Source organism: Notamacropus eugenii, chromosome 4 (assembly GCF_028372415.1).
Source record: "Notamacropus eugenii isolate mMacEug1 chromosome 4, mMacEug1.pri_v2, whole genome shotgun sequence".
Taxonomy (NCBI): domain Eukaryota; kingdom Metazoa; phylum Chordata; class Mammalia; order Diprotodontia; family Macropodidae; genus Notamacropus; species Notamacropus eugenii.
In genome coordinates this window covers 343,016,342-343,044,194 of record NC_092875.1, presented here as the reverse complement: position 1 = coordinate 343,044,194, position 27,853 = coordinate 343,016,342, and the positions used below count along the sequence as shown (strand labels likewise).

Here is a 27,853-nt window from a genome sequence, read left to right as displayed (position 1 = left end):
TGTAAGTTCCTTGAGTGCTGGGATGATCTAATTGCTTATATTTGTATACTCCAGTGCTTGGCACATAGTTGCTGTGGGACCCTAGGCAAGTCACTAAACCCTGTTTGCCTCAGTTTCCTCATCTGTAAAATGAACTGGAAAAGGAAATGGCAAACTACTCCAGTATATATGCCACGAAAACTCCAAATGGGGTTATGAAGAGTTGGATACAACTGAACATAAAATCATGATCTTACAGTCAGAACTCATGGCATATTAAACTAACATATACTCAGTATAGCAAATGACATTTAAATAAAGAGGTCACATGCCAATACTAATTCATTACTTATTTAAATGTTATTTTCATCTAACACCAGTGGATCAATATCAATACAAGCTAAGACAGAGGCTCAGCCCCAAAGGAGTTACAAATTCAGTCCCACAAACTAGGTAATTCAATTTTCAATGAAGGCATAAAATTTCAGAGATGTGTAGTCAGGTCCCACTTTCTACTTCATCAGCCCTTTCTTCCTACCATTAAAATTCTTTCAAACACTTTCTCAAAACGCACTAGTACTTTTACCCTCAAAAAACAAATCCCTACTCACTTACTTTCTGGTATTTCACTTTGGATTTTATTTTATGAGACATCTCCCACCCCGCCCCCGTATCTGCTTTCTTTCTGGTCAACCATTTCTCACCCTCCCTTACTTAGTTTTACTTCTCTGCCTTCTTGGGCAGGAAGGATACACACCTATCTAAGACAATAAAATGTAAGTTCCTCAAGGCAGAAATTGCTTCATTTTTGTCTTTGTGTCCCTATTGCCTGGCATATCATAGACAATTTATAAATATGCACTGAATTGAAAGTTTGCATTTGGGATTATTTTGCAAATATTTCTTTTTTCCCCACATTTTCTTCTTTGTTCACTCCAAGTTCACACTAGAGTAGGAGACAAGATCTGCGTGACCCTTTCAGGTATTCTCCCATTGGCAGCCTTCACCTCCAGCCCTGGTATTTTTCTGTGTAAGAACAGCATAGATGAGTGATGGAGTTCACAACTTTATAGGCCAATAGCTGTGGGAGAGTGATTCTCATAAACTTCATAAGAGAAGGTGGGAGAAAAAGTAATAAAAGATATTCCCTGTTTTCAGTGAAGGAGCAGATCAAGAGAAGATTCAAAGTGAGCTCAACAGCATAAGGAAAGGCAAGCCCTACTCGGAGAAGGGGAAAGCAATCCAGTACCCATGACTGTTGCCCTTTAATCTTCCCCTTGGCTGTGGGGAGATCTTGGAGAATAGACCAACAGTCTTCCAGCATGGAGCACACTGACTTGGGAAGCCAGCACCAAGGAAAGTGATCTCTTAGATAACCCAGTCTTGGGTGGAAATCAGTTCATGAATGCAAACCACACACCCAACTCAATCAAATTGAGAAAGCAGAGCTCAGCAAAGGGAATGATTTTGAGGAAATGGTCAAAATATGGCGACATGCAAAGTGGCCAACTTTTCCCTATAAAATGTCAAAGTGGTGCATAGTCTAATTAAAGAGATTTGCTAGGGTCTCTACTACTGCCTGAAACTGAGGGACTTCACCAACCAGGCTCTTTCCCAAAAAATCTGGCTGGCTCCTGGAATAAAGGGTGTCCAACCAAAGAAGAGTTATTAAGGGTACCAACTCTCCACAGTGACAAGCTCCCCCCCCAAATCCGCCTCTCCTCTGTTTGAACTAAGTCACATTCTCCTTGGCCAATGGCTGGCCTACTATACAGTATCTGTGTGTGTGCACAAACATATACTTGCATTTATTTATGTGTGTGCATATGTGTGAGTGTGGGACATAGTTCTTCCTGTTTACAATAACCTATTTGCCACTTTAAAAGGGAAACTGACACGGTGAGTGTAAACATTAACCATGCTATTGTCACAGGTGAGACCACAAAGCACAATAAAGTCACAAGGTAAGATAGCCCTGGCCCCAGCATGCCAAGATCACAGAAGAAATTGGTTCTGAAGTTCAGGTGCTACCTTCTACATGAGACTTTTTCTAGTACCTTCAGTTACTAGTGTTTTCTCCATCCCCCTACCAAAAAAAATGACTTCATATTTACTTTCATTCACAGATCTAGAAAGAACCTCAGAAGCTATTTAGTTCAGTCTTAAAGATGAGGAGACCTGGGAAAGTTAAGGATTTGCCCAATATTAGAAGAGCAGTGGACATCAGAGAGGGTATGTGAAACCAAGTTTTCAGATTCTTTCTACCGTAGCATGTTGTGGCAAGGCACTTCATAACTTCTTAATAAATGAAACCGAATTAATTATCTTATCTTCACTCACCTACACCTACTGTGAGAGGCAGGGACAATTATTATCATCAATACTTTACTCAGAACAATGGCACTGCCTTTTCTCAGGGCCACATTACTATTTGTCAGGGATAGGGAAAAGTACTAGAGCACATCGTAGAATCACAGAACCTTAAAGTTTGAAAGAGCCTCCAAAATCACCTGACCCCCTCACCTACCTGAAGGAAGCATCCCCTCTAAAATATCCCCAGCAAGTGATGGAAGGCTAGAGGAGGGAAGAAAGCACCAAGCATTTAGTAAATCCCCACTATATTCCAGGAAATATGTTTAGTACTTCCGAAGTATTATCTTATTTGATCTCACAGTAACTCAAAGATACAGGTGCTCCTATTATCTCCATATTACAGGTGAGGAAACTGAAGCAGACAGCCCATAAGTGACTTACTCAGGGTCACACAGCTGAATTTCAACTCATCTTTGTGACTCCAGACCCAGCATTCCATCTACTATACTACCAACCTGCTTCCTAGGAGACCCCTAACTGGGGTCAACTATCTTCTACCTAACAGGCCAGTGTTGCAAGTTATACTAACCTTAGAGAAATAAATGTCCAGACTGGAGAAGGCCACGAAGAATCCCTGGAGAATGCAGAGCAAAGGTGCTCCCCTGTCTGGCCCCCATCCTACTAAAGCCACAAGTCCTTGGGACTTTATAAATCAAAGCCATATGTGCCACACAGCCAGGGCTCTATCACCACCCCAAACCCCTCCTCCCACCTTGCAGAAAGAAAGGGCTACCGCCTGGACCAGTCCATGTCTACACAAGAATGAAGCTCAAAAAGCAAGTTATTTTAACTTCCATATTTCCCTTGAGCTTAATGCTAAAGGAGTTCCTACAGAAACCATATACACATACCTGCAGCTCTCCTCACAGAAATAAACACAGCTGCATTTACTAAATGGCAGTAACTAGGTTTTGAATAAGCAGAGTAGTGTTTATTTCACCGTATGATGCTACATACATTCATAAAAGAAGAAAAATAAATCTAGGATCAATGAACTGTTAAGTTGATTTATTTGAATATGCAGTTATTGAATGAATGCACTTCGTATATTTGTTTAAATCTGTGAACATTTAATGAACATCCAGTTTCTTTACATTGTTTTTACAGGTCCCTCTTCTCCCCCTAAATACAAAATCTTTAAAACATTCACTACAGCCAAAATTACTACCAGGAAACTTAAAATTAAAGCACCTACCCAAAGCATTCCTTTTGTTGCACACTAACCCAAATACACGATCAAAGGAAACATAATGTTGTCTGTGTGCCATGATACTATTTTAATTTATTATTTTATTGATAAAAATGTTTTTGATGCATAGATTTCTGAAAATGATCTTACAAAAATAAATTTTTACTTGTCCAAACACAGTTTCCATCCCTAGGGTAGCACTACAGGGAGACATCAAGATTTTCCTCTGGCTACTTTACACCCACTCTCAATCCAAGGATGGAGCAAAGGAAAATTACCAGCTCCTTCCGATTGTTAACTAACTCTTAAAATCTCCCATCCAGCCCATGCATACATCACACCTTGAGAAAGTCCCAAAGGCATAGTAGACCCTTATGTCAGAAAATTCATTCATCTATTCGACATTTATTATATGCCAGCTGTGTGCAAAGTACTGTCCTCAACCTCAGGACTGCCTTCAAAGAGCTTATATTCCCTCTCAGGAATTTTAGCCCTCGTCCTTCCTTTTTACCTCTGGGACATTCAACTCCAGGCTGAGCCTGGCCTTCTTCTCTTGGAGCACCACTTCGTGGACTCTGGTTCAGAGAAGAGTCCTGACTTGGGGAATCAGAGGACCAAGGTTCAAATTTGCCTCTGATGCTTACTACCTCAGCACTGGACCCAGAGTCAGGAAGACCTGAGTTCAAAAGGTGCCTCAGATACTCACTACTCGTGCAACTCCAGGAAAAGTCACTTAGCCTGTCTTCCTCAGTTTCCTAATCAATAAATGGTCAGTAAAGATAATGATTCCATCTGTTTTATTTTGTGTTTTCTTGTGCAATATGGCCAAATGAAAATATGTTTTGCATGACTTCATACGTATAATTGATAGCTAATTGCTTGCCTTCTCAAGGAGGGATGGGGGGGGGAGGGAGGAAATTTGGAACTCAACATTTTCAAAAATTATTTTAAATTGGTTTTTACTGTAAATAGAATATATTTAATGACATAAATAAAAATAATTTTATTAAAAGTGCTATTTTTAAAAGCACCCCTTCACTTGATTTCCCTGAGATTGCACTGAAAGCAACATCCTACTCTGCCTACTCACCCTGCCTACCCTCAGGCATGATTCTGGTTGTAAGCATGCCTAATACATTTTTTCTGCAATAATCCCCCGAAATTTTTTGTGTCGTTTCTATGTTTGTCTCTGAGATCAATAGTCAGATGCCAAAGAATTAGCTATCTTCCAGAACCAAATAAGAGTTTAAATTCAAAAAAAAGAAAATGAGATAAGGCTTAAAGAATGCTCTTTTCCATCTCTTGCTTCCATGCCTTTGCAAATGGTGGTTCCCATGCTGACCGTCACCCCAACCCCACTTAATAAACTCCGTGGGGCTCCCTCTTGCCTCCATGATCAAATACAGGATGTTTTATTTGGCATTCAAAGTCTTTCATAACCCAGCCCCCTCCTACCTTTCCAATCTTCTTACACCTTACTGTCCAACCCATACTCTTTGATCCAATGACCCTGGCCTCCTGGATGTTACAGCATCTTCTCTGGTTGACCCCTATCCTAAAATGCCCTCCCTCTTCAACTCTACCTTCCTTTAAGTCCCAACTCAAACCCCAACTGTACAAGAATCCTTTCCTAATTCCTCCTAACTTCCTTCTATTAATTATTTTCTATTTATCCTTTACTTAGCTTGCATCTAAATATTTGTTTGCATGTTGTCTCCCCCGTTAGAATGCCCCTGAGGGCAAGGACTCTTTTTTGCCTCTTTCTGTATCCCCAGGGTTCGACTCAGTGCCTGGCACATAGCAGGAGCTTAATAAATGCTTGCTAACTGTTGTGTTTGTCCTTCGTGGCTGAAGAAGACCATGACATCAGAGAAATGATGACTTGACTTGCATTTGACTTTGTTTTGGGTGAGGGAGGGCTGCTGACTGACTGAATAATTAAATGCTTTCTCTCATTTTTTCCCTATAAAATCCTTACTTTCCCTTAAAACAGAGTATGAGATCCATCTTTGGGGCCCTTTATGATTTCCCTCCAGTTGTTAGTATTCTCCCCCCACCCCTAAACTATTTTGTATTTACATGTGTTCTCCCCCTACCTCCTAAAATATAAGCTCCTTGAGGGCATGGATGGCTCTACAGACTTAGAGATGGAAGAGACCTGAAAGTTTATCTAATCCTATTCCCCACATTTTATAGATTTGGGACCTGCCCAAGGTCACATAGAGAGTAAATGGCAGATCCAACACTGGAACCCAGATCTTCCCTCATGCCAAAAATCCAGTACTGTTTGCTATGTATCTCTCTCAAGCACACTGCACACTGCCTTGAATACAGCAGGCAGTCAGTAAATGCTTATTTAATAGAAATGAACTGAACTTCCCCTCAGGAAATATGTATCTCCCAATCACATAGCGAGGGCCTGGAAAGGCTGTAGGACTTTCTGCTGCTGTGACCTTTATCCCCTCCCCCACCAAGCATTTGAGCCTCCAGGCCAGTGCCAGGCTTTCCTCTGTGACCTCTTCTGGGAATATTCTCTCCGTCCGGCACATGGACACCCTAGCTCTAACTTACTAGCAACGTAAAGCCAATGCAAGTTGTCCCACTGCAGTCTCTGAATTCTAGCCCCCAGGGCCACACCTACCCTTAAGACAAAGGAAACCGAAAACATTTTGTTTCTCCCTGCCGTTGCTTTGGGGTGTACGGAACATCAGACTTTCTGGGACAGAATTCTACACTCCAACAGAAGAGGTAAGCACACTTTAAATACACACAGAGAGACATACACAACGTGGTTGAGGGTAGATGTTACCATGGGAATGATGTCTGGCAATACGTAATCTCTGCCAGGTGCAACATGCTAAAATTAAATTCTGGAGACATAAAGATATTCTGGTCTTGCAACACTAGAACTACCACCACGTATAGATCTTTAAAACCCAGCTAGGTTTAATCAGTTTAAGCATCCACCAAGCACCTACTATGTGTCAAGCAGCACCCCGTGCCTAACACTGCTCTCTTTCACGCTGGCAGAGCTCACCAGTCTTGCTTGATGACTCATTTCTGATGATCCAAAAGGCTGCCCCTGAGTGAAGCCAGGTACGCATTCAGAATACATAAAAGCTGAGGTCCAGACAGGAAGAAATGTAGAGAATAACATAGAGCAATGGAGCTTACAGCTGACCAAGAAAAAGAGACAAATCATTCAAGAACTCAGCAGAGGAAAAGCCTGAGATCCACCAATCCATCTTGTACATTCTTTTACATCAAATGCTCATTGGATAATCGAGAGCCGAGAATGCAGATCCTAGAAGAATTCCTGTTACACTTCATGCAGGGCAGCACCTACAGTGGCCTCTAATAATGTCCTCTGTCTCCTTTCCTCCACTTTCCCCACAAGCTGTGAGAGATGAGAAGGCAGCTAGGGGTTGGATGTGGGGTCCAAGAAAACCCAAGTTCAAATCCAATCTCAGATCCTTACTAGCTATGTGATGCTGGGCAAGACTTTTAACCTTCATCTGCCTCAGTTTCCTCATCTGCAAAAGGAGAGTAATAATTGCACCTACCTCCCACAGACGTTGTGTGAGGATCAAATGGGATGATGTTTGTAAAGCATTATGTAAACCTTAAAAATTTTCATAAATGCTATCTTTATTATTATTAAAAAGAAAAAGAAATTACAGTATAGAAGAAAATCAAAGGTTGGTGATGAAACATCCTTTGGATAGTAGGTTTCTAGCCTAAATGTTCTGGCTACCCATCTCCCACCTCCGTGCCTTTCCAAAGGCTGTCCTCTCTGTCTCAAATGCCCTCCCTTCCTCACTACTGTCTCTTGGAATCCAAAGATCAGGGCAAGAGCCACCTTGCCTATGACTAGCACCTGACCCCTCCAGGTGCTAGTCCCCCTCTCCCAAAAATTACCTTACATTTACTCTGTTTTTACTTATACATGTACAGGAGGTCTCCAACAAAATTTAAGTTTGTTGATGGAAGAAACCACTTCTTTTTTTGACTGTATCTCAATCATTGAATACAGTACTTGGCATATAGCAAACCCATACATAGTAAATACTTGCTGACTGACTGATTCTACAGTCTTTGCCCATTCCATTATTTAGGAAACTCAGATCAGAGCAATGCTTTTGAAAAGAAGACAAAATAGAATACCACTTTGTTCATTTAAAACATTTTCTTAAAAATTTGCATAACCTTAGACTCAGCAATACTTCTTCTAGGGCTGTATCCCAAAGAGATCATAAAAACGGGAAAAGGACCCACACGTACAAAAATATTTATAGCAGCTTTTTTCGTGGTGGCCAAGAACTGGAAACTGAGGAGATGCCCATCAATTGGGGAATGGCTGAACAAGTTGTGGTAAATGAATGTAATGGAACGCTACTGCGCTATAAGAAATGACAAACAGGCAGACCAGAAAAACCTGGAAAGACTTAAATGAACTGATACTGAGTGAAGTGAGCAGAACCAGGAGATCATTATACATAGTAACAACCACAGCGTGTGAGGACTGCAGCTAATAGACTTAGCCCTTCTCAGCAATGCAAGGACCTAAAACATTTCCAAAGGATTCATGATGCAAAATGCCCTCCACATACAGAGAAAGAACTATGGAGCTGGATTGCAGAATGAATCAGGCTATTTTCTCATTTGTTATGTTTGGTTTTGTTTTCATCATGGTTTCTCCCATTCGTTTTAATTCTTTTACACAACATGACTAATGTGAAAATGTGTTTAATAAGAATGTTTGTATAGAGCCCATATAAAATTGAATACTGTCTTGGGGAGGGAGGGGGAGAAAATTTAAAACTTATGGAAGTGATTGCTGAAAACAAATAAATTAATAAATTTGGGGAAATTTTTTTTAATTTTAAAAAATAACACTTTTTCTTGAAAGAGAAGAAATTTTCAGGTTTCACAATTACTTGGTACAACAGAAGTGATATAAGAGATCATTAGAGGAAAGCCCATTTCCTTCAGCTGGCTTGGCTAGGGCATCTGGAAATCTTTTCTTATTTGAGTGATAACGGTCTTTCTTGACGAATGCTTCTTTGCTCCATAGGACTTGATGATTATGTCAGGACTGGGGTTCCTTTACTTCTTTCACAGAGAATAAATACAAGTATCCCAAACATGAAATGATGCTTAATACGTGACATTAACTAATATAGTTTAGAAGCTATCAGGACACTTGTCCAGAAAACTGATTGTAATTTAGTTTTATCTATCCTCATCACTTTCTTACCCACCATCCAAAAAACAGAAAATAGGATACTTTACTGTTTCTGAATAGGTTTTCTTCTTTTCCTCCCAGCATACATACACTCTCCTGGTGGAATCATGGTCTTTGTCCCTGGAACAGAAAAGCACAAATGAGCCAGTCTCTTTAAGAAACATCAACAATTTCAAAAAACAACCAAAACCAAGAAAATCATGGCAATTCAGCATTTTGCTTGCCAGAAAGAACTCTGGCTCTGGTGTCAGATGGCCTGGGTTCAAATGCTACCCCTAAGTACCTGCATGACCCTGGGGAAATCATGATTTCTAAGGTCCCTTGGAGATCTATATCTCTGACCCTACCCTTAACTATCAAGGCCACTGTGTCATTTCTTCCTACAAATCTTGAAATAAAAATCTCCAGCTTTTTTTTTTTTTAGAGTCTAGCCTCCCCTCTCTTCACAACCCTGCCCTCCTTCCCTCAGTCTCAAGGCTGTTTGCAAGCCATGACGTCTTTCATAAATGTGTGGTTATAGTCTCGTCATTCTCCCCAGCTGCTCTTGCTGGACAGTTGTTAAGACGATCTCTGAGATTTCTGAGAATGACATCTGCCTCTATAAATTCACCTACACCTGCATTTAACTCCATAAGGAAATGTTCCAGGAAACGTCAGCTGAGACACGCAGGCATTCACTTGCTTTTTGTCTGGCATAATACAATATTAACGCAGACGTTGCCATTTTTATATCTCTACAGTTACCCCATTCCTATCACAATGGATACGAAAGCACTTCCTTTCAATAAGTGGACTTTACGTTCCCACATGAATTGCGAAATCTTCATTTTAAAGGGTTTCCCTATGTTGGGCTTCCTCTCTCTCAAACCTCGATAAGCTTTAAGTGAAACACTTGATCATTTTGCTCCTAAGTCTGTTTCAGAAGTTTTTTTGAAGTACATGAACATCTCAAACATAACATCAAAATATAAACTACACACACACACAAACACACATACACCATACACCACCAACATCCCAATATCTTTACAGGCAAGGTAAATACTATCAGTGTACTACGTTAGAGTTGGTCCCAAGAAAGAAGAAAGCATGCAAGTGTCTTGAGTTAAGTGTTGCATGTCATGTCTCAAGGCTGTGGTCTTTGTGGTTTCTCAGGAGGACGCCAGTCACCTTCCTCTCCTTTACAACTTTACAATCTTATACACTGTTTGTGAAGACTGAGGATTATGAACCTTTTCTGATCAAAATCTGGCAATTTATCTTTGGGATCAAGTTTGGTTTTATCTCATTATGGTGGAGGTGGGGGAGGGTGAAGGAGACTTGAGATGGAGTTAGAAGTGTGCCAAAAATGTCAGCATGTTTCAAAATCAGTCATTATGCCAGTGGACAAACTCTAACAATGAGGATATTTATTCTGAATTTTTTAACTTGATGTCATAGAGGGATACAAATTTTTTGTACCCATTTGGAAAAATATGCAAACGTCAAGAAGAGGATATGTATTGATATATCTAGAAGCATCATCTCTAGTCTAACACCAGTCCTCATAAAAATAAGTCACAAAACTTTAGAGCTCTCACAGTCCTTAGAAAACATCTAGTAATTTCCAGATGAATAGGGTCACAAAAAATAGAGGCTTAAAATACATGGATGGATCCTCAAAATTCGGATACCTTTGGGAATTTTTTTCCAGGGGTGGCCAGCAGGATTTCTTCCACCTAGCTAACTCCCTTTATGGAAATTCCCTTCCCCTGATGCAGCTGCAACACTTGTGTAACTTAGAGCTTTGGAGCACTACCTGGGGCACTGAGACATTAAGCCACATGCCCATGGTTACATAACCAGTATGTGTCAGAGGTGGGCTTCAGCCCAGTTCTTTCAGACTCCAAGGCTGATCCCTTAATCCACTCTTCCAGGGTGTCTTTCATCCTCACAATAAATGAAGTGATATTTGTGGGCAAAACAGAGGAAATTAATGCTTTATTTTCACACTCAAATATTATCACATATTCTACACTTAAATGAAGTACTTCTGATTCACACACATATTGATACTTAATGTTCTGAAAGAGAAAACGACAGTGGAAATTTTCTCCTGGAACTCTAATTCACATTGGATGGAATAATGCATTTCCATAGAATACAGTTTGGAGAACTGTATGCCCCACTCCCTCATTTTAAAGATAGGAAACAGAATTAGAATAGGTAAATAATTTGCCACGATAATATAGCTAATTAATGGAAGAGCTGAGACTACAATTCAAATCTCTCCTGGGTTGGTGTTCTTTTCTCCCCACGACCATTCCTTAAATACTTCTCTTTAAAAAAAGGTCTGATTTCAGTTACCAGCCCAAATTCAGAATCAGAAGGGAGAAGGGGCAGCTAGGTCTTGCAGTGGATAGAGCACGGGCCCTGGAGTCAGAAGGACCTAATTTCAATTCCAGTCTCAGACACTTGACACTTAGTAGTTTTGTGACCCTAACCCTAATCCTGGGCAAGTCATTTAACCCTGATTACATCCCCCTCAAAAAAAGAATTAGAAAGAACGTTTACGAACCACAGAAATTAAGTAATTTATCCCTGCTCACACAAGTAAACAGCTGATCCAGAATTCAAACCCAGAGCCTTTGAGTCCAAATACATCATCATTTCAACTGCAGCACATTTTTTATTTTTTAAAATGCTCTTTAGATGGGGAATATGCCCATACAACTTGTTAGTCGTGTCCCAAAGGACCGAAGTTGAGTAAAATTTTTCATGAACTTCATGAACTTCATTTCAATTCTGTGCTCCAAAATGTTGTTTCCACCACTACCTACAACACATGTACCATCTTGACGAGGAGATGGGAGGCTTCATGGGTGTCCTAATGACACTTGAAATAATCTCAGGAACAAAAGTCTTTGAACCTTAATTAAAAGTCAAAATAAAGAGCATTTGTTCAGTGTACACAACATGGTAGGCTCTAAGATTACAACGAAAAGAAAAACCAGTGCCTGTCTTCAAGAAGCTTACAATCTACTGGGGGACACAACGTACAGTTACATAGACGTATAAACGATAAACCATAGGTTTCTTCATTTAAACAGAAAGCAGACAGAACTCTAGATCACCCCTATTTTTTCCCACCTGTGGAAAAGTTACCCACGAGTCAACTTCACAGGATTCATTAACATTAAAATGACATTGAATCTCTACTAGGCACATCTAAAAGGGACAATTAAGCCTGGTATTTCTTTGAGGATTTGTATTTGATACCAAATTAATGGAGAATGAAATTTATGTACTTGAAAAGTTTTCACTGGGTTTGCCTCAATTAAAACAATCCTCTAGCCAACTTCACGTGTGCTATTTTCAGCTGTTTTGAGTCTGGTGATAATGAGTCCAGTTGCATAGATCCTAGCAGGCAGAGGCTGACATTCCCTCGAAGAGATACCTGGACCCAAATGCTGCATCTTCCCCTCCCCATGCCCCAGAATGAGACTGCATACATACATAGCCCGAGATACATGTAAATAACACAGTCCCACTCCATGATGCTCTGCCCAGCCCAACAGTTCTCAACATTCTTTTGTGTCAAGGACCCCCCCACTTCCACCCCTTGGCAGTCCAATAAAGCCTAAAGATCCCTTCTCAGAAGGGTGTTTTTGGCATAAAGTAAATGACACAGGATTGCAAGGAAACCAATTCTACTAAAACACGGCTGCCAAAATATTAAGAAAAAAAATGTTAAAAACAAGTTCATAGGCCCCAGGTTAAAAAACCCCAGCTCTAAGACTCTAAATGACAGAGCAGGGGCCAGGTGCTAAGCCTGCATTGGTGAAATCCCAGCTCTGGCCAAAGATAAAAACAAAACCTAACCTGCATGGCTTCCCAGAAAGTCTGTCTCCCTCCCCTCCGTCCAAGGCTGGCTGAAAGAAGGCCTCCTCCACCCAGTGCATAAACCTTCAGAGGCATTCCTCTCTGTTGGCCTGAACCCTCTCTCCCAATCACAGGCTTTGTATGCAACCGGGCTTATCACCAGACTCAAAACAGCTGAGAATATCACAACTCAAGTCGGGAGATGACTTTTTTAATTGATGCAAGGCCACTGAAAACTTCTCAAGTACACAAGTTCTATTCTCCATCAATTGGGTACTGCAGGCAAACGTTCAAAGAAACACTAAGTCTAACTGTCCCTTTTAAATTCCTGTGTGCTTGTAACTCACCCAAAGGAAAGTGTGTATGTATACACATACATACATAAATGTATAATATGTATTCCATATATGCATGTTTATATACATGTATGTATGGACAGATTGTACAGTAGATAGGGTGCTGGGCCTGGAGACAGGAAGACTCCTCTTCCTGAGTTCAAACCTGGTCTCATACACTTATCAGCTGTGTGACCCTGAACAAGTCACTTAGCCTTGTTTGCCTCAATTTCATCATCTATAAAATGAGCTGGAAAAGGAAATGGTAAATCTCTCCAGTATCTTTGCCAAGAAAACCCCAAAAGGGTCACAAAGAATTGGACACGACTGAAAAACGACTAAACTACAAATAATACGTATGTGCTCTTTAAATATATACGCACACACATACTATATGCACACACACACACATACAGCTATAATAGCTTAAAACTATACTAAGACTTTTGACTCACCCTCTAGAGATATTATGCCTTTCAGTTCATGGTGGAAATTGATACCAATGATAGTACTCGTAATTTTATTTTTCAGGTGTCTTTAACAAATTAGGTCTGAAGGGACGTTTTTAACTATGGAGTAGAGTACAAATAAGAGAAAATGTCCTTTGAGTATTTTTTTCTAAAAAGAGATAAAAATAAACCCATGGATTCTAGTTGTTATTATTATTTTTTTGGCCAGAGGAAACAGCGTCTCTGACTCCTAAAACAAAGCACCAGAGGATGAATATGTTAATAAGAGCCTGGCGGAAATAGAACCCAGAAGACCCCACTTTAATTGGCTGTATGGCAGAGAGCAACCCAGGACAGTGAACTTGGAAGTGATTCACACAACCAGAGTGGTACACGACTTTCTAACCTCTTCCATTTCCTCAATCCCCTATGTTCTGTACACGCACCGTAAAGGAAAAGACAAACTTCTTGATCTCTTCTAAACCAAGAAACAACATTTTTTCTTTGTTCCCAAATCTGTGATGTGTTTCTTTATTATCAGATTTGAATATGATTGCTGTAGAGTGCAGTATTTTCTTTTCCTACAATAGTTGGACTGACAGCCCATTAAAAGTGATAGGAAATTATATGTCCCCCCCCCCCCAAAAAAAGTTTTAACACTAAGCCATCCTAAGAAGTCCAAGACTCCATCAGATTGTAGAATATAAGACGTTAAAGGTATCCTCTTTGGATTTATCTGACCCTGGAATATTTTAAGCTATATCACTAAAACATCAAGTCCCTTTCTTTAAGACCAGACACAGTTTTCTGACATGCTTTCATAGCAAGTGCACCTTATTCTTATGCAGAAGGAAAAATAATATCTTTTTCCACATGGCAATTGTTTTCAGAGCAACTCCTAACGATCACACATCCATGGAGTTGTTTTGACTACAAAAATGGTTAAATGTACATAAGTCACTTTGGAATCTTAGCTATTAAAATGTTTGCTATTGTGTTTGATCATTTTCCGTCTCCTCCAACTCCTCCTGCCCCACTTGGGGGTGTCTTTGCAAAGATACTAGGTGTGCCATTTCCTTCTCCGGCTCATTTTCAAATGAGACAACCAGGGTTAAGTGATTTGCCCAGGGTCACACTGCTAGTAAATATCTGAGGCCAGATTTAAACTCAGGTATTCTGGTTCATCCTAACCAGAAACCTACGCAGAAAGCCTACTCCAAGGCCTCTGCAGAAAAATGGGAAAGTAGGACGCTGAGGCTGTGCGGGCAGTGAAAGTCTCCCACCAGTTACCTGGGAAGACTGAAGAGAACGGGGCAAAGTATACTCTGGGCCTGCTCCCATGGTACTTGGGAAATGCTCTTCCAGGAGAAAAGGAGAACATCCTGTGTGTAACAACTCCCTGAATACTACACTTTTCCCTTCCTATTCAGAAAGGACAAGACGCAATCTTCCTGGGCATATCACATCACGTTTCATCCATCATTTTAAGGTTCACAGAGCACTTTTCTCGTAAAAACTCAGCAAGGTCGATAGTGCACAATTCCCATTTTACTCTTAAGGAAACTTCAGCAGCAAGAGGTTAAATACAATGTCCAAGGTCAGAGGATCACGGACCTAGAGTTAGTAGGGACTATAGGGGAAGGGAGTTCAACTCCCTTATATTTTACAAATAAAGAAATCAAGTTAAATGGCTTATGTGAAGTCACACAGGGAGAAAGCATTAAAGGTGGGATTTGGACTCAGGTACTTCGACTTCAGAATTAATGTTCTGTCCACCGGTACTATGGTCACCCATGTAGCTAAGTGTCAGCTAATATTCTGAGTCCCAAGACCAGAGGTTTTGCCACTATCATACAATTATTCCACACTGCCTCTAAGGGCAAAGAAGAGATCACCCTAGGTCTTGCTTTGTCTCTCACCTTGCTACCACCACCTTCCCTGAATCTCCCTAATATTACCAATAATGATATCCTAATTATCATTCTAACCATAGTGTCAATTAGTAAATAATAATTTAAATTTATGTATTTAAATATTAAATTTCATTTAAATAATAAAATACACTTTATGCTTTCCTCACAACAACTTTATGGAGCATGAACTCCAAGTATTAACATCATTTTACAAATGAAGAATCAGAGACCCAGAAATTAAGTGGCTAACTTGTCATCATGCACTGTTATGTAAACCCAAAGGAATGAATTTCTGATAGAATACTAAGTACTAAGTCAAAAGACCACGGAGTTGGAAGTTCATAGAGATCTTCAAGTTCATTTAATCCAATGCCATCACTTTAAAGATGAGGAAACTGAGACCCACCAGGGTTAAGTGATTTACTCAAGGTCACAGTGGTAGCAGAACCTGAATCCGGTATTTTCAAATCCACGAGAAGAACAATGGTGAGGAGTAAAGAATGGATTCTACATCACCCGGGCTGGTGGGCTCAGACAGAAGGTGTCCCTCTCCTCCGATGCCACCTGTAGTCATATACTTGCTATCCAAAGACTAAGAAAGAGGAGGCACAGAGGCATCTGCCTTAAACGTCCGTCCCTCTTGTAACAGAACACTCATCCAGGGATTCGTTCTGCCAAGTCTGGATTCAGTCAAAGGGCCGAACCTGAGGGCCTAAAGGGCCACATATGACCCTGAGGCAGGCTCCCCACTCCTGGTGCAGGGAGACTCTCCCAGGGAAGCATCATTGGGGTACCCCCTTTTCCAGTTGTGCTCTGATGTGGGCCATATTTCCTTTGGGCTTACATTCCCGTGGCCATACAAATACAGACGGTAGATTGATTGATAGAAAGATAGCTATAGTGAAAAAGAAATTCAGCCCCAACCTACCTACCTCCCACCCCAAGTATTAACAGGAATCAAGAATTCATTTGACTTTCTCCCTTGTGAATGCACACTGTAGAAACCCCAATCTACAATTCTGAAAATATGCTGAAATGGATGTTTTTAGGTACTAGAGAATAATCCTGTTTTCAAAAGTGAAGTTCAGAGTCTATACAGACAACTATTTTTCGGTATGGTGAGTCCAGGCGCTTGAGTGTCCCTCTGTGATGTTCACTGGACACGAGGGTTCCTTCTTGAAATCTCTGGGGCCGTGAGGGCCTGGGGGGCTGCTGGGCTGCAAGGTGGGCCCACGGTGAGCACACGAAGAACCCTGCCCCTGGGGCAAGGCTTGGGTTGGTGGTGGCCTGGTCTACGCTGTGCCAGAGCTGCCCCACAACCCTCCACCAATGCCCGTGTCTGGAGGGCCGGTCCGGTCAGAAATGGCGCAGGGGCCCTTCTCCAGGCGGGCAAAGGAAATAACTCATTTCTGCGTCACTTGGCGTTCCAGGCTGATGGCCCGAGACCCCACCCTGTCCTGCCAATTCTCGGGATAGGGGAGATTTCCAATAACTGGAAAAGAAAGGCGAGCCGGGGGAAATAAGGTTTTCTTTGTAATTCCGCCCCTTTCCTTACCAGGCAATCCCAGGGAATGAGGTGGGTTGGCAGGGCCGAGGGCGGACCTGTCTAAGGCGAAGTTCTGGGGGCCTTCCCCCGGACTCTGTGCACGCTCCGCTCTTCCCGCGGGGTCGTCCCGCCAAGCATCCCGCGGCCTGGGGACACGGGGAAGGCCACGAGCCGGCGGCGCTGGGCACCTTCTCTCAGCCTCCCCGGTGGCTGTGGAAGCAGCCGGTCCCTAGTCCGCGGGCATCCCGGCTGCAGACCCTAGCCAGCACGTCTGTCGGCCGGCTTCCCAACGCAGGCAGGCTGGAGCCCTACAGAGAGCACCTCCTGCACCTCCCCGCAGCGCGCAGCCTGGCCTCACCTCAGGCCGCGGTGCGGGCACAGGGCGCGGGGCACAGGGCGCGGAGGCGCAAGACGGGACGGGTGCGGGGCGCCCGGGGCATCAGGGCCGGGAGCGGCTGACCCGGCCCCCCTGGGCTGGGGTGTGTGTGGGGGGGGGGGGTAGATAGAGAGATAGATACATAGATGATAGACAGACAGACAGATAGATGAGATAGATGATAGGCAGAGAGAGAGACAGATAGATGAGATAGGTAGATAGATGATAGATACATAGATAGATGATAGATGAGACATGATAGATGAGATAGATGACAGACAGACAGACAGACAGACTACTTCAGTAGCACTTGTTTCCTTTGCAGTCCTCTCTACTTCACTCAGCATCTAAAAGCATTCTTCTGGGGGGAGGATGGGGGGGCCTATCTGAGACCTGTGCGACTCTTCCGAGGTGACCCGGGCTGCCCCAGACGGCCGGGGGGTCCGAGTCAGGATAAAGGCGACCTGGGGCTCGGACAGACGCAGACGTGCCCCCTCCGCCGCTCCTGGCCCCAGCCTCCGCGCCGCAGGAAGGGGCCAGGCTAGACCCTCTCCAAGGTCCCCTACCGTTCCGGAGCCCGGACCAGAGACCCAGGGGCAGCCCGCGCGCGCAGCATCCCAGGGGGCGCAAGGGGAGCAGAGGACCGGAGTCGAGCGCGCCGCCCCGGGTGAACTTTGCGCACCCCTTCTCCGCGGAGCCGAGGGCAGAGGAGGGAAAGAGGGGGCTTCCCGGCCTCAGTCCCGGGGGGAGCGGCGGGGTGACGGCACTTACCCGCTGGTCGCTGTCTCAGCACGGGAGGAGCGCACGGGTTTCCCCCGCGAGGAATCAACCTGCGCGCGGAGCGGACCCAGGGGCGCCCGGCAGGGCAGGGAGATCTCGCAGCGCGCCGGCCGACCGCCCAGACCCGGCTGGCATCTCCCGGGGATGCCGGTCGCCGCGGCGGCTGCAGGCGGGGCAGTGCCAGCCTCCGCGCGAGCTCCGCACGCGAGCCTCCTTGGCTTCCCTCGCTCCCCCGCGCGATTCTACCCGAGCCGTGGGCGGCAGAGGGCGCGAGAGGGAGCGGCCCCCGCCTAGCGCCCGCCCCGCGGCCCGCGCCCGGCCCCCAGCCCCGCCCCTGCCCCCTCCGGCCGCGCGCCTCCCGGCCGACGCCCCGCGGCCAGTGCAGGGGAGCCCCCCGGACCCCCACGCCACCTGCCTCGCCGGCGTGGCACGCGCCCGGCGCCCGGGAGAGGGGCCCCGGGGCGAGTGTCCGAGCAACATGGGGCCGAGGGCCCACGCTCCGTCCCAGCGCCCCAGGAACACCTTCCCCCCAGCCCGCAGGCACCCCGACACGCTGCGCCTTTCGGGGGTCCCCTCAGCTCCTCCTGTGCCACCAGCCGGGAAATTATCAGACCTAGTATTGAAGTGATTACTAAGCGCTGAAGAACAGCTGCCCTGCTTTCCTAGCCCGTCCTCCCGACCGCGGGGCCACGTGGGCAGGACTCCGGCCTGGCGCTGGCCGAGGCACCGGGGGAGACCACGTCGGGGTGCTGCAGCGCGGCCCCCACGGGACCCCATTCACCAGATGTGCTCGGAGGTCTTCCTTAGCGCCCACGTAAAAGGAGCCGCGCGGCGGTTTAAAGGCCTGCGCCCGGGGGTCAAAACCCTAACAAATGGAGGAGTTCAGGCAGACTTCTCGGAGCAGGGAGCTGGGAGCGGGGACCTGGGCCGGTCATCTCCAGCCTTCCTCCGGGTTGGCCCAGTAGGAGTGCGGCCCTCCGGACCACCGCCCTGCAGGTCTCCAGTGGGGAAGGGCAGGCCCCCGGAGAACACAGACGTTTCAACAGAAGCCCGGGTCCGTCCCTACCACTACCACTGCCACTACCACTACCACTACCACCGACATCCTGCGGTGTCCTCTCGCACCCTGCCAGTCTCGCACCTCCTTTCTCAGAAGTCACTTCTGCACTGACTCGCGCTTCTGGACATGTGTATTTGCCTTGTCGTCCCCTCGCCTGGTTTATGCACCCCACTTTGTCTTCCCTTTTTGTACGCAGAGCCTCTTCAGGCTTTTGGTGTACCCCAAATTTTCCTTCTCTTTCGTTGTTGCCCAAACATGAGTGCTGCTTCTGTGCATGGGTGTATCTGAGACTGCTTTCTTAGTGTGTCCGTGAGACTGCATGGCAATAGGCATGTATGTGTTCACACCTGTTCTGTGGGGCTCTGGGACAGATCACCAGGCCAAGCCACTTGTGTGAACCTGGGCAAAGCACTTATTCTTTATCTGTTAAATTGGGGTGATAATAATAATACCTACCTCCCAAGGCTATGGGGACAGCTGGACCAATTCACAATTCCCCAATTTAATATACCAGTTTTCCCACAGACCTTCCAGCATTTGTCATTTACAAAGTCGATTTGGGAGAAGTGAAGTACTTCTAGCTATTGGGCTAAGCCGGATGACTTTGGAAGAAATCAGATGCTACACAAGAAATACTTTGGGCTTGGTTGAAAGACTTAGACACACCTCTGGACCTAGGTATGTCAGACGAAGGATTCTACAAACAAGTTAAGTCAAGCTCTTCTTGTACCTTGAGAAGACAAACCCTTTGCATTGTCTCAGAAGAGAGAACAGAACCCAGAGGGAATGTCACATCTCCTCACCTCTTTTACCAAAGGATCATCTTGTGGACTTTGAAATGTTGGAAGTCTTACACTTCCCATTGGAGCTGGTAGCAAAGACTCACAGCCTGCGGTGGCCCAAGAACAAACTAGAGACTGTGAGCAAAGGCAGGTGCAACATGTGTGACCCCCTTGCAATAGAAAAAAAGTCATGTATGGATTTTACAAAGGGAGAAGCAATTAACTGTGCTCTAGTGTGAGTGAGGGTTGGGAGAGTGAGCCTACGGAGAGCTTCACATACACATTCACAATCATCCTCAGAACAACCCAGTGAAATAGATGTAGTTATTATCCCCATTTTGCAGATGAGGAAACTGAATCTCAGAGAAATGACTTGCCTGGGGTCATGCAATTAGTAAGTACCTCAGGTAGGTCTGAACCAAGGTCCACTTGACTTAGAGTCCAGAGCTCTATCTACTAAGCCACAAGGAACAAAATGAATTGAGATTTACGAAAAATATGGTTTATTAAATGCTATTTTAGTTGTGTTCACAGTAACCACCAGGCTGCACTACCATACCTTCTCCATTATGCCCCAGACACCTCTTCATCCTGAAGCAATCCGCCCTACAAGTCATACCTTTCAAGTGCCTTTTGACCCTGAGGTTCCTCCCTGGGATTGGATGGTTTTTCCAGAACCTCTATTTGAGGTGGGCATGCAGACCAGCCATTGCTTCATTTCTAACCAGGCTCCACTCCATCATGCCCCAGTGCCAGGTACCTTCCTCTTCTCCCTGCCCTTTCCCTTTCAGTTTCTTTTTTATATTTGCTACTCCAATTAGAATGTAAGTTCCTTGAGAATAGGCACTATCTTTGTTTATATTTGTACTTTCAGGGCTTAGCACATTGCCTTATACATCTGAGAACTAAGTAAATGCTTTTGATTGATTGACTAAAGAGCAAAAGATTGTCTAATTTTAATGTCACAGAAACAAAGTAGAACTATCCAGTTCCCATTCTGTCTTCTTCTCTTTTAAAAAGAAGAATGTTATTCAAACTGGAAAGCATATAGTAAATACTATCAAAAGTCACTTGAAGCCTGAGGTATGTGATAAGATATGAAGGAAGCATCCAGGCTCTCATTTTCAAGTCTTGTTTCAAAGCATTCCCTTTCTTACACTCTGTAGCATTCAAATTTGCCTTCTAGTTGTACTCCTTACACAACCCTCCATCTTCTGTGTCCCCCCACCCATCTTACTGCAAGTGATCTCTTGCATATATATATAGTTTTACAAATATGACAAAGATTTTATTTTTTCACATGGAAAATTTTATTTTTATAGGAGAAGGAGTCACAGTTGCAATTATATTTCTATTACTGGCTGTATGATCTATTGCTATTCCAGATTATCCTTGGGAATTGAAAGAACAAGAGTATTAGTATTTGTGGATAACCATAGGCAGTGGAGCATAGTATACAAACAACAGACATAGGTGGCCCACTCAAAAGGGGGCATTATAAACTTTTAGAATTCAGGGGCCATGTCTATTTATCTTTAACTTCCTCACAAAACCTAGTACAGTGCTCTGCACATAGTTAGAACTCAATAAATATTTGCTAAATTAATGAACCAGAGACTAAGGTGCTGTGGTATGATGAAAAGACCATTGGAGTGGAAGTTACCAGAATTGAATTTTAGCTTCAATTCCACTAACAGGCTGTGATATTCACAGATTTTAATAGTTGGAATGGACCCCAGAGGCCATTTTGTCCAACCCAAACCTGAATGGCAAAGTCCTCTACAGATTCTTGAAAAGTAGCTAGGTCTTCTGCTAAAGAACCTCCAGAGATAGGTAATCTTCCTCAGACATCCCATTACATTCTTAAACAGCTCCATTTCCCCATCTCTTATAACCTGAGATGGATGATTATGTCTGACCTACCCCACTCACTCTTCTCTTCTCCAGGATAAACATTTCCAGTTCCTCAAATCAATAATCCTATGAAATAGTTCAAGTTCAGAGTGTTAGCTTTGAAGAGAAACAAGGAAGAAATCTAGGAAGAAGGAGTGACAGAAGAAAGAAACAAAGAAAGAAAGAAGGAAAGAAGGAAGGAAGGAAGGAAGAAAGGAAAGAGAAGGAAGGAAGGAAGAGAGAAAGAAAAGAAAGGATATGAGAAGAATGAAACTGAAGTCTGGGCTTGTTGAAGGATAAGCCACTTCAATTATAGATTAATAATGTTGATCAGATTTTTTCTTCTTTCTTCACCGCGTTCTTCTTTGTAAATAAGGAATTAGGAGGAAAAGAAGAAAAATTATAAGTGATTATGATGGAGAAAAATACACAATTAGCAATTAAAACAGTAAATATGAATGGAATGTGAACTCATCTATCAAATGGAGGAAGATAGTAGAATGAGTTAGAAAGCAGAATCACACAATATGCTGTTTATAAGAGACACACTTGAAACATAAAGATTCACAAAGAGTTAGAATAAAGAGGTGAAACATAATTTATTATGCTTCAAATGAATTTTTAAAAGCAGGTATAACAATGGTTAAAAGAAATAAACAAGGAAACTACATTATCCTTAAAGGCACTATAGACAACAGTACTTCATATATGTACATTATATTTTTACATATATGTGCATATGTATTTTCTATAGTCATTAAATGGCATAGTTTTTAAGTAATTGAAGGAAAAATTCAAATCACCAAAATAGTGATTTAAAATGTAATCACTGGGAACCTCAGTGTGTCTCTTTCAGACTCAGATGAAGCTAAGAAAAAGTAAAACAATGGTAAAGGATCCAAATACAAGTTTTAGAAAGCTGCATATGATAGATTACTGGTGATTATGGAACAGAAAATTAAAAGAAATATCTATATATCTATATATCATAGAGATACAAATATATGATATATACATGAACAGTTAAGACATATAGATACGTGGGGACAGCTAGGTAGCACAGTAGATAGAGAACTAGGCCTGAAGTCAGGAAGATTCATCTTCATGAGTTCAAAATCAATTTTAGACACTTACTAGCTATGTGATCCTAGACAAGTCACTTTACCCTTTTTGCTTCAGTTTTCTCATCTATAAAATGAGCTGGAGAAAAAAAATGGCAGTATCTTTGCCAAGAAAACCCCAAATGAGGTCATGGAGAGTCAGACGTGACTGAAAATGACTCCACAACAACAAATACAGTTTTATCTATCTATCATCTACACGTACGCACACATACACACATATATACACACATGTCCATATCTATCTATCTTAACTCTGCATAACAAGAAAATAAGGACAGATATTGGATGTGTGATTTCATTAGTGTAGAGAATACTTGAGTGAGGAAACTCCTTTAACTAATGTAAATCTGCTTCTTCTGCGCAACCTTAGAGTTGCCTGGAGCAGAGCCATCAGACATAAGGTCCAAGGGATGCATGCTCCCTACAACACTTCCAAGTATAACTTGAACCAGATTAAAAAGTAATTGGAAAATGTTTAACAAAGTAAATAAAAATACAATAAAGCATTAATAATATTAATATATAATTTTCTAAGTCAATGTGTAGCCTCAGAGATCCTTATGTCCAGTTTAGTGGTCCCTGTTTTTATTTTAATTTGACATCACAGGCCTAGAGGATTAAGAAGTAAACCGAGTCTAGGATCACAAAGCCAATATGTGTCAGAGGAAAGATAGGAAACAAGGTCTTCCTGGCTTCATGCTATCCTGCCTGCTTATGTACATCTTGACAAAAATTGTGTGCTGGGGCATAAAGAAATGTAGAATTGTGAAATATTAAACAGATTCTTTATTGTCTATGGTGTTGGTGTTGTTGTATAGTTGTTTTCAGTTATGTCCGACTCTTCATGACCTCATGGGAGTTTTCTTGGCAAAAATTCTGGGGTAGTTTGCCATTTCCTTCTCCAGCTTATTTTTATAGAAGAAGAACTGAGGTAAACAGGGTTAAAGGCTAAGTTATTGCCTAAAAGCCATACAAATTTTAATCAATACAAAGTCTTTGAAGAAAGAAATCAAACTTAAGTGAAGAATCTGATAGAACTGGTAGTTCAAAGAGCAAATCATAAAAGCAATACATAATTTCTTTTAAGAAAATGACAACAAGCAGCATTGCAAAATTTGGGGGACAAAGTTAAAACAGTCCTTAGAAGAAAAACATTTTTTATCTCTAACCACTATCATCAATAAAAGAGGAAAGAATGAATCAATGAATTAAGCAAAAATTTAGAAAAATGGTCAATCAAAAAACAACTAAACACAATGGACATTCTGAAAAATCAAAGAAGAAAACTAAAAACATAAAAAGATGAATTTATATTAATAAAACTAGAAGCTGTTTTGTTCCTAGAAAAAATAAACTGTTAGTTAGCCTAATTTTTAAAAAAAAAGAAAAGTGAATTGCTAATCTAAAAAATGAAATATAAGAATTCACAAAAAGGAAGAGGAAATAAAGAAACTTGTATAAAAAGTTTTGCCTAATTGCTTGATAACAAAACCAATCATTAAAAAAGATTACTATTTTTTAAAACTACTCATTTTAACAAAAAAATTAAATGTAAATAACTAAATCAGAAAAAAAAAATTGAATGCGCCATAAAGAAATTCCCAAAGAAATCAGTACCAGATGAATTAATTCTATCAAACATTCAATCAATAATTAATTCCAATATTAAGTAATTTGAAAAAATAGGGAAAGGAGGAATCCTACCAAACTTCTTCTATAAGACAAGTTCCTAAACTGATGACTAAATCGGGAAGAAATAAAGCAGAGAAAGTAAAGTACAGAACAATTGATCAGGGGAACAAATTAGGTACATGTGATGCAGAAACAATCAAGTTACCTGCATATAGATGAGAAGTGATCTCTGGCAGCTGATGACATCACCAAGGGCAAGAATGTAGAGGGAAAACAGAAAATACCTAATGACAAAGGCTTAAGTAAGACTCAAAAGGAACAAAATCACCGAAGCCAGAAGAAGACAATGTCCAGTAAAATGTTGTGGCCCATAGTGGCAAAACAGAAGTCAGAAGGGATGAAGATTTAGAAAAGACTGTTGAAGTAAGTAGTTCAGAGATAATTATTACTTTAGAAAGAGCAGTTTCCATCAAGTGAGGTGGTTGGAAGCCAGACTGGAAAGAATTAAAAAGAGTAAGAGGTAAGGAACCAAGGCAAGGAGTATAGAGTTTGATGGTAAAGGAGAGACTGGCTTTAGGATGATAATGTGGGAGAACAGAAGAGTCAGGTGAAGATTTTTTAAGGATGGAGAGACAGGGAGGAATCTGGACATATTTGTAGTTGGTGATGAAAAAGCTGGGGGATAAAGAGAAACTGAAGTTGAAAGTGACGAAGCCAAGTAGCTTAATGGTAGAGTACCAGGTCTAGAGTAAGGAAGACTTTAACTCAAATCTGGCCTCAGATATTTAGTAGCTGTGTGACCCTGGCTGAGTCATTTAAGTTCAGTTTCCTCAACTGTAAAATGGAGATAATAATAGTACCTACCTGCCAAGCCTAGAGGCCTGTATTGGGCTACCCGAGTCTTTCCTACCTCACCTCCGAGGTCTTCGGCTGGCCACGCCGGATGCACGTATGAGAGAAAGGACGTTCCAGAGTCAAACAGGGGTTGAGCTTTATTTCAGGATCTGGGTTACAAGTGCAGGGGAGGTCTTCCTTAGGAGGAAGAGGGGGAGATTTCCTAAGGAGGCTAAGCTTAAGGGATTGGAAATAGAAGTACAAGCGGGGAGAGAGGGGGAGGGGAGAGAGGAAAGAAAAGAAGCGGAGCCCTACTATCCTCTTTGGCTCCACACGTGCTAAGAGAGAGCTTTCTGGCTTCCTCAATCCTACTTAATCTTCAGCCACACAGTTTGCATCTCAGTACCGTGCTGTTAGGTAACTAGGTGTGCTCCAATCCGGGACGACCTCGAGGGCAGGGAGACTCCACCCATCACTTATCTCCTGGGGAGAGGCGGAAATACCCGAGCTAGCTGAGCTAGCTCAGTCTGACCTTCTCGAATCCCCGCTGTTCATGGAGGGCCTCGTAAGACTCTAAGATTTAGAAGTCCCACTTTTACCCGCCTGAGACTGTCCACACGGAATTGAGCTTCCAATCCCAACATATCCCCTTCTTTGTTATGCGCGGAGCACACCTGGCTCTGGAGCAAACAGTGGCTGGAGGCTGAGTGGATTAAGGAAGGCCTTTAGCATATGAGTACCCTACAACAAGACTTCATTCACACAGAAATCTGCAGCTAGCACAACTGACAAAGGGAGGCATCAAATAAAACAAAGATGAAACTAAATGGCTGAGTTACAACAGGGGAAGTGCAATCAACTAATCCCAAAGCATATTTTAAGAGGAGCAGCTGGTGTAGGCACCTTACATCACCACTCCCTTAATCTTGCAAATGGATCTCAACGGCCAAGCCTGAATGGCCAAGCCTGTGGTATTCAGGTGAAAAGTTGGTCACCCCTTCCCCCCCAAGTGTCCTGGGTTTGTGATGAGTGCTGCCTCCTCTCTGGGCAGCAAGGTTAAAGCTGTCAGCAGCAGGCTCAGGTGGTGTATGATCCTTCTCCGGGGTCTCCGGGCTCTCCGACATCGGTTCCCACTTACGGATCCTTCTAATGGGAATCCATGCATGACCTTTTCCTATGGAGACACAAACATACCCTCGACCCCATATTAGTATCTTAAAATGTCTCATAGCTGGAGTAATATGTGAGCCTTTTGAGACAGCTGTATCAAGCTCTGATTGTATTAGGCCTCTTAATCTTGGCTCTGATTGTATTAGGCCTCTTAATCTTAGCTCTGATTGTATTAGGCGACCTTTTCCCCTTCTTTGTTTAGCGAGGATCGCCTTTAAGGTAAAATTGATAAGAATGCATAGTGGCTGTTTGTTTTGGTATAGCTGCTGCCAGGTACTTACAAATGCTTGATTAACATCTGTAAGGAACCTGAATTTTACAGATTTTTTTCTTTATAACAAACACAGGAGCATTCCAGGGTGCTAATTGCTCCTTAACCAGTATCTGTAGTGCCTGGAGTTTTTCTGGAGTCAGGGGCCATTGCTCCACCCAAATCGGGGTGTCTGACTTCCAATTCAAGGGTGGGGACTCCAGTACAACAGCAATGGCCCTTACTAAAAATTTGATAGCTTCATCCCGAGGCGGCTCATAATGTCCCTGCCCCAGATGTTAAAACTAAGTCCTGGAATCACCAACGGCCATACGGTCCCTTGGCGATCCTCTGCCTCCCACTTTACTGGGTGCATTGTCTCTAAGGTATTTTGGCACCCTCCTATTCCCCACACTGGTCTCTGGCTTTCTTTGAGCTTCCAGTGCCTTAAGGGAAGGGCAATAGCTATGGGAAGCTGATCCTGGCCCCTCCCTGTACTTATTTCTTTCTGCCCAGGGGTAAGGCAGGCTCTAGCTAAGCTCTTCCAGTCATTAGGAGTCAGAACGAACTGACCACTGAGAGTTTCAAGCATGGCTATAACAAAGGGTGAATTAGGGCCGTGCTTGGTACAAGCCTCTTTAAGAGTCGCCACTCTCTTCCACTCTAAAGGCACGTGGCTCCTTCGAACCCCAGTGGGGACACTGGGGTCCGCTATTTCTAACACAGGAAATGTCCCTACATCTTCTCCATTCTCTATAGCCTTTCTTATTCCTTTTTCCAAACTGGACCGTGGCCCTGAACTGTCTGACCAATGGAGCAGGTTATAAGGAGGCGCGGAGGGAAGGCACGGCGTATTCTCCCCTGCCTCGCCTTTTCCATCCGCTAGATGGAGCTCCGAGTCTATTTTTTCTTTACGCTCCTTAACTTTCCGCTTAACTTTCTGCTTGCCTGGACTCTCCGTCCCTCCCGTGTTCTCCCCTCCCCTCTCTCCGCTTCCACTCTCATTCCAATCCCGCCCTGGCCTCTCCGGCCCTTCCTTACAAAATTCTCGGAGGTCGTTTA

General features: G+C 43.1%; 1 protein-coding gene across 2 annotated transcripts in view; it reads right to left on the bottom strand.

Moving 5' to 3' along the window:
- Nucleotides 1-18,248, bottom strand: part of AHRR (aryl hydrocarbon receptor repressor) — a 253,907-nt gene extending 235,659 nt beyond the window's left edge. The window contains exons 1-2 of one of the 2 annotated variants that reach the window (XM_072605304.1): nucleotides 18,038-18,248; nucleotides 8,834-8,906 (exon numbers count right to left, since the gene is read on the bottom strand). In XM_072605304.1, coding sequence (XP_072461405.1) covers nucleotides 8,834-8,895 — 62 coding nt within the window. In that variant the 5' untranslated portion in view covers nucleotides 8,896-8,906; nucleotides 18,038-18,248. Of the gene's footprint in view, nucleotides 1-8,833; nucleotides 8,907-12,647; nucleotides 12,827-18,037 lie in introns of those variants that run through there. The other variant, XM_072605305.1, reaches the window with a different exon arrangement.
- Nucleotides 18,249-27,853: the final 9,605 nt, after the last annotated feature.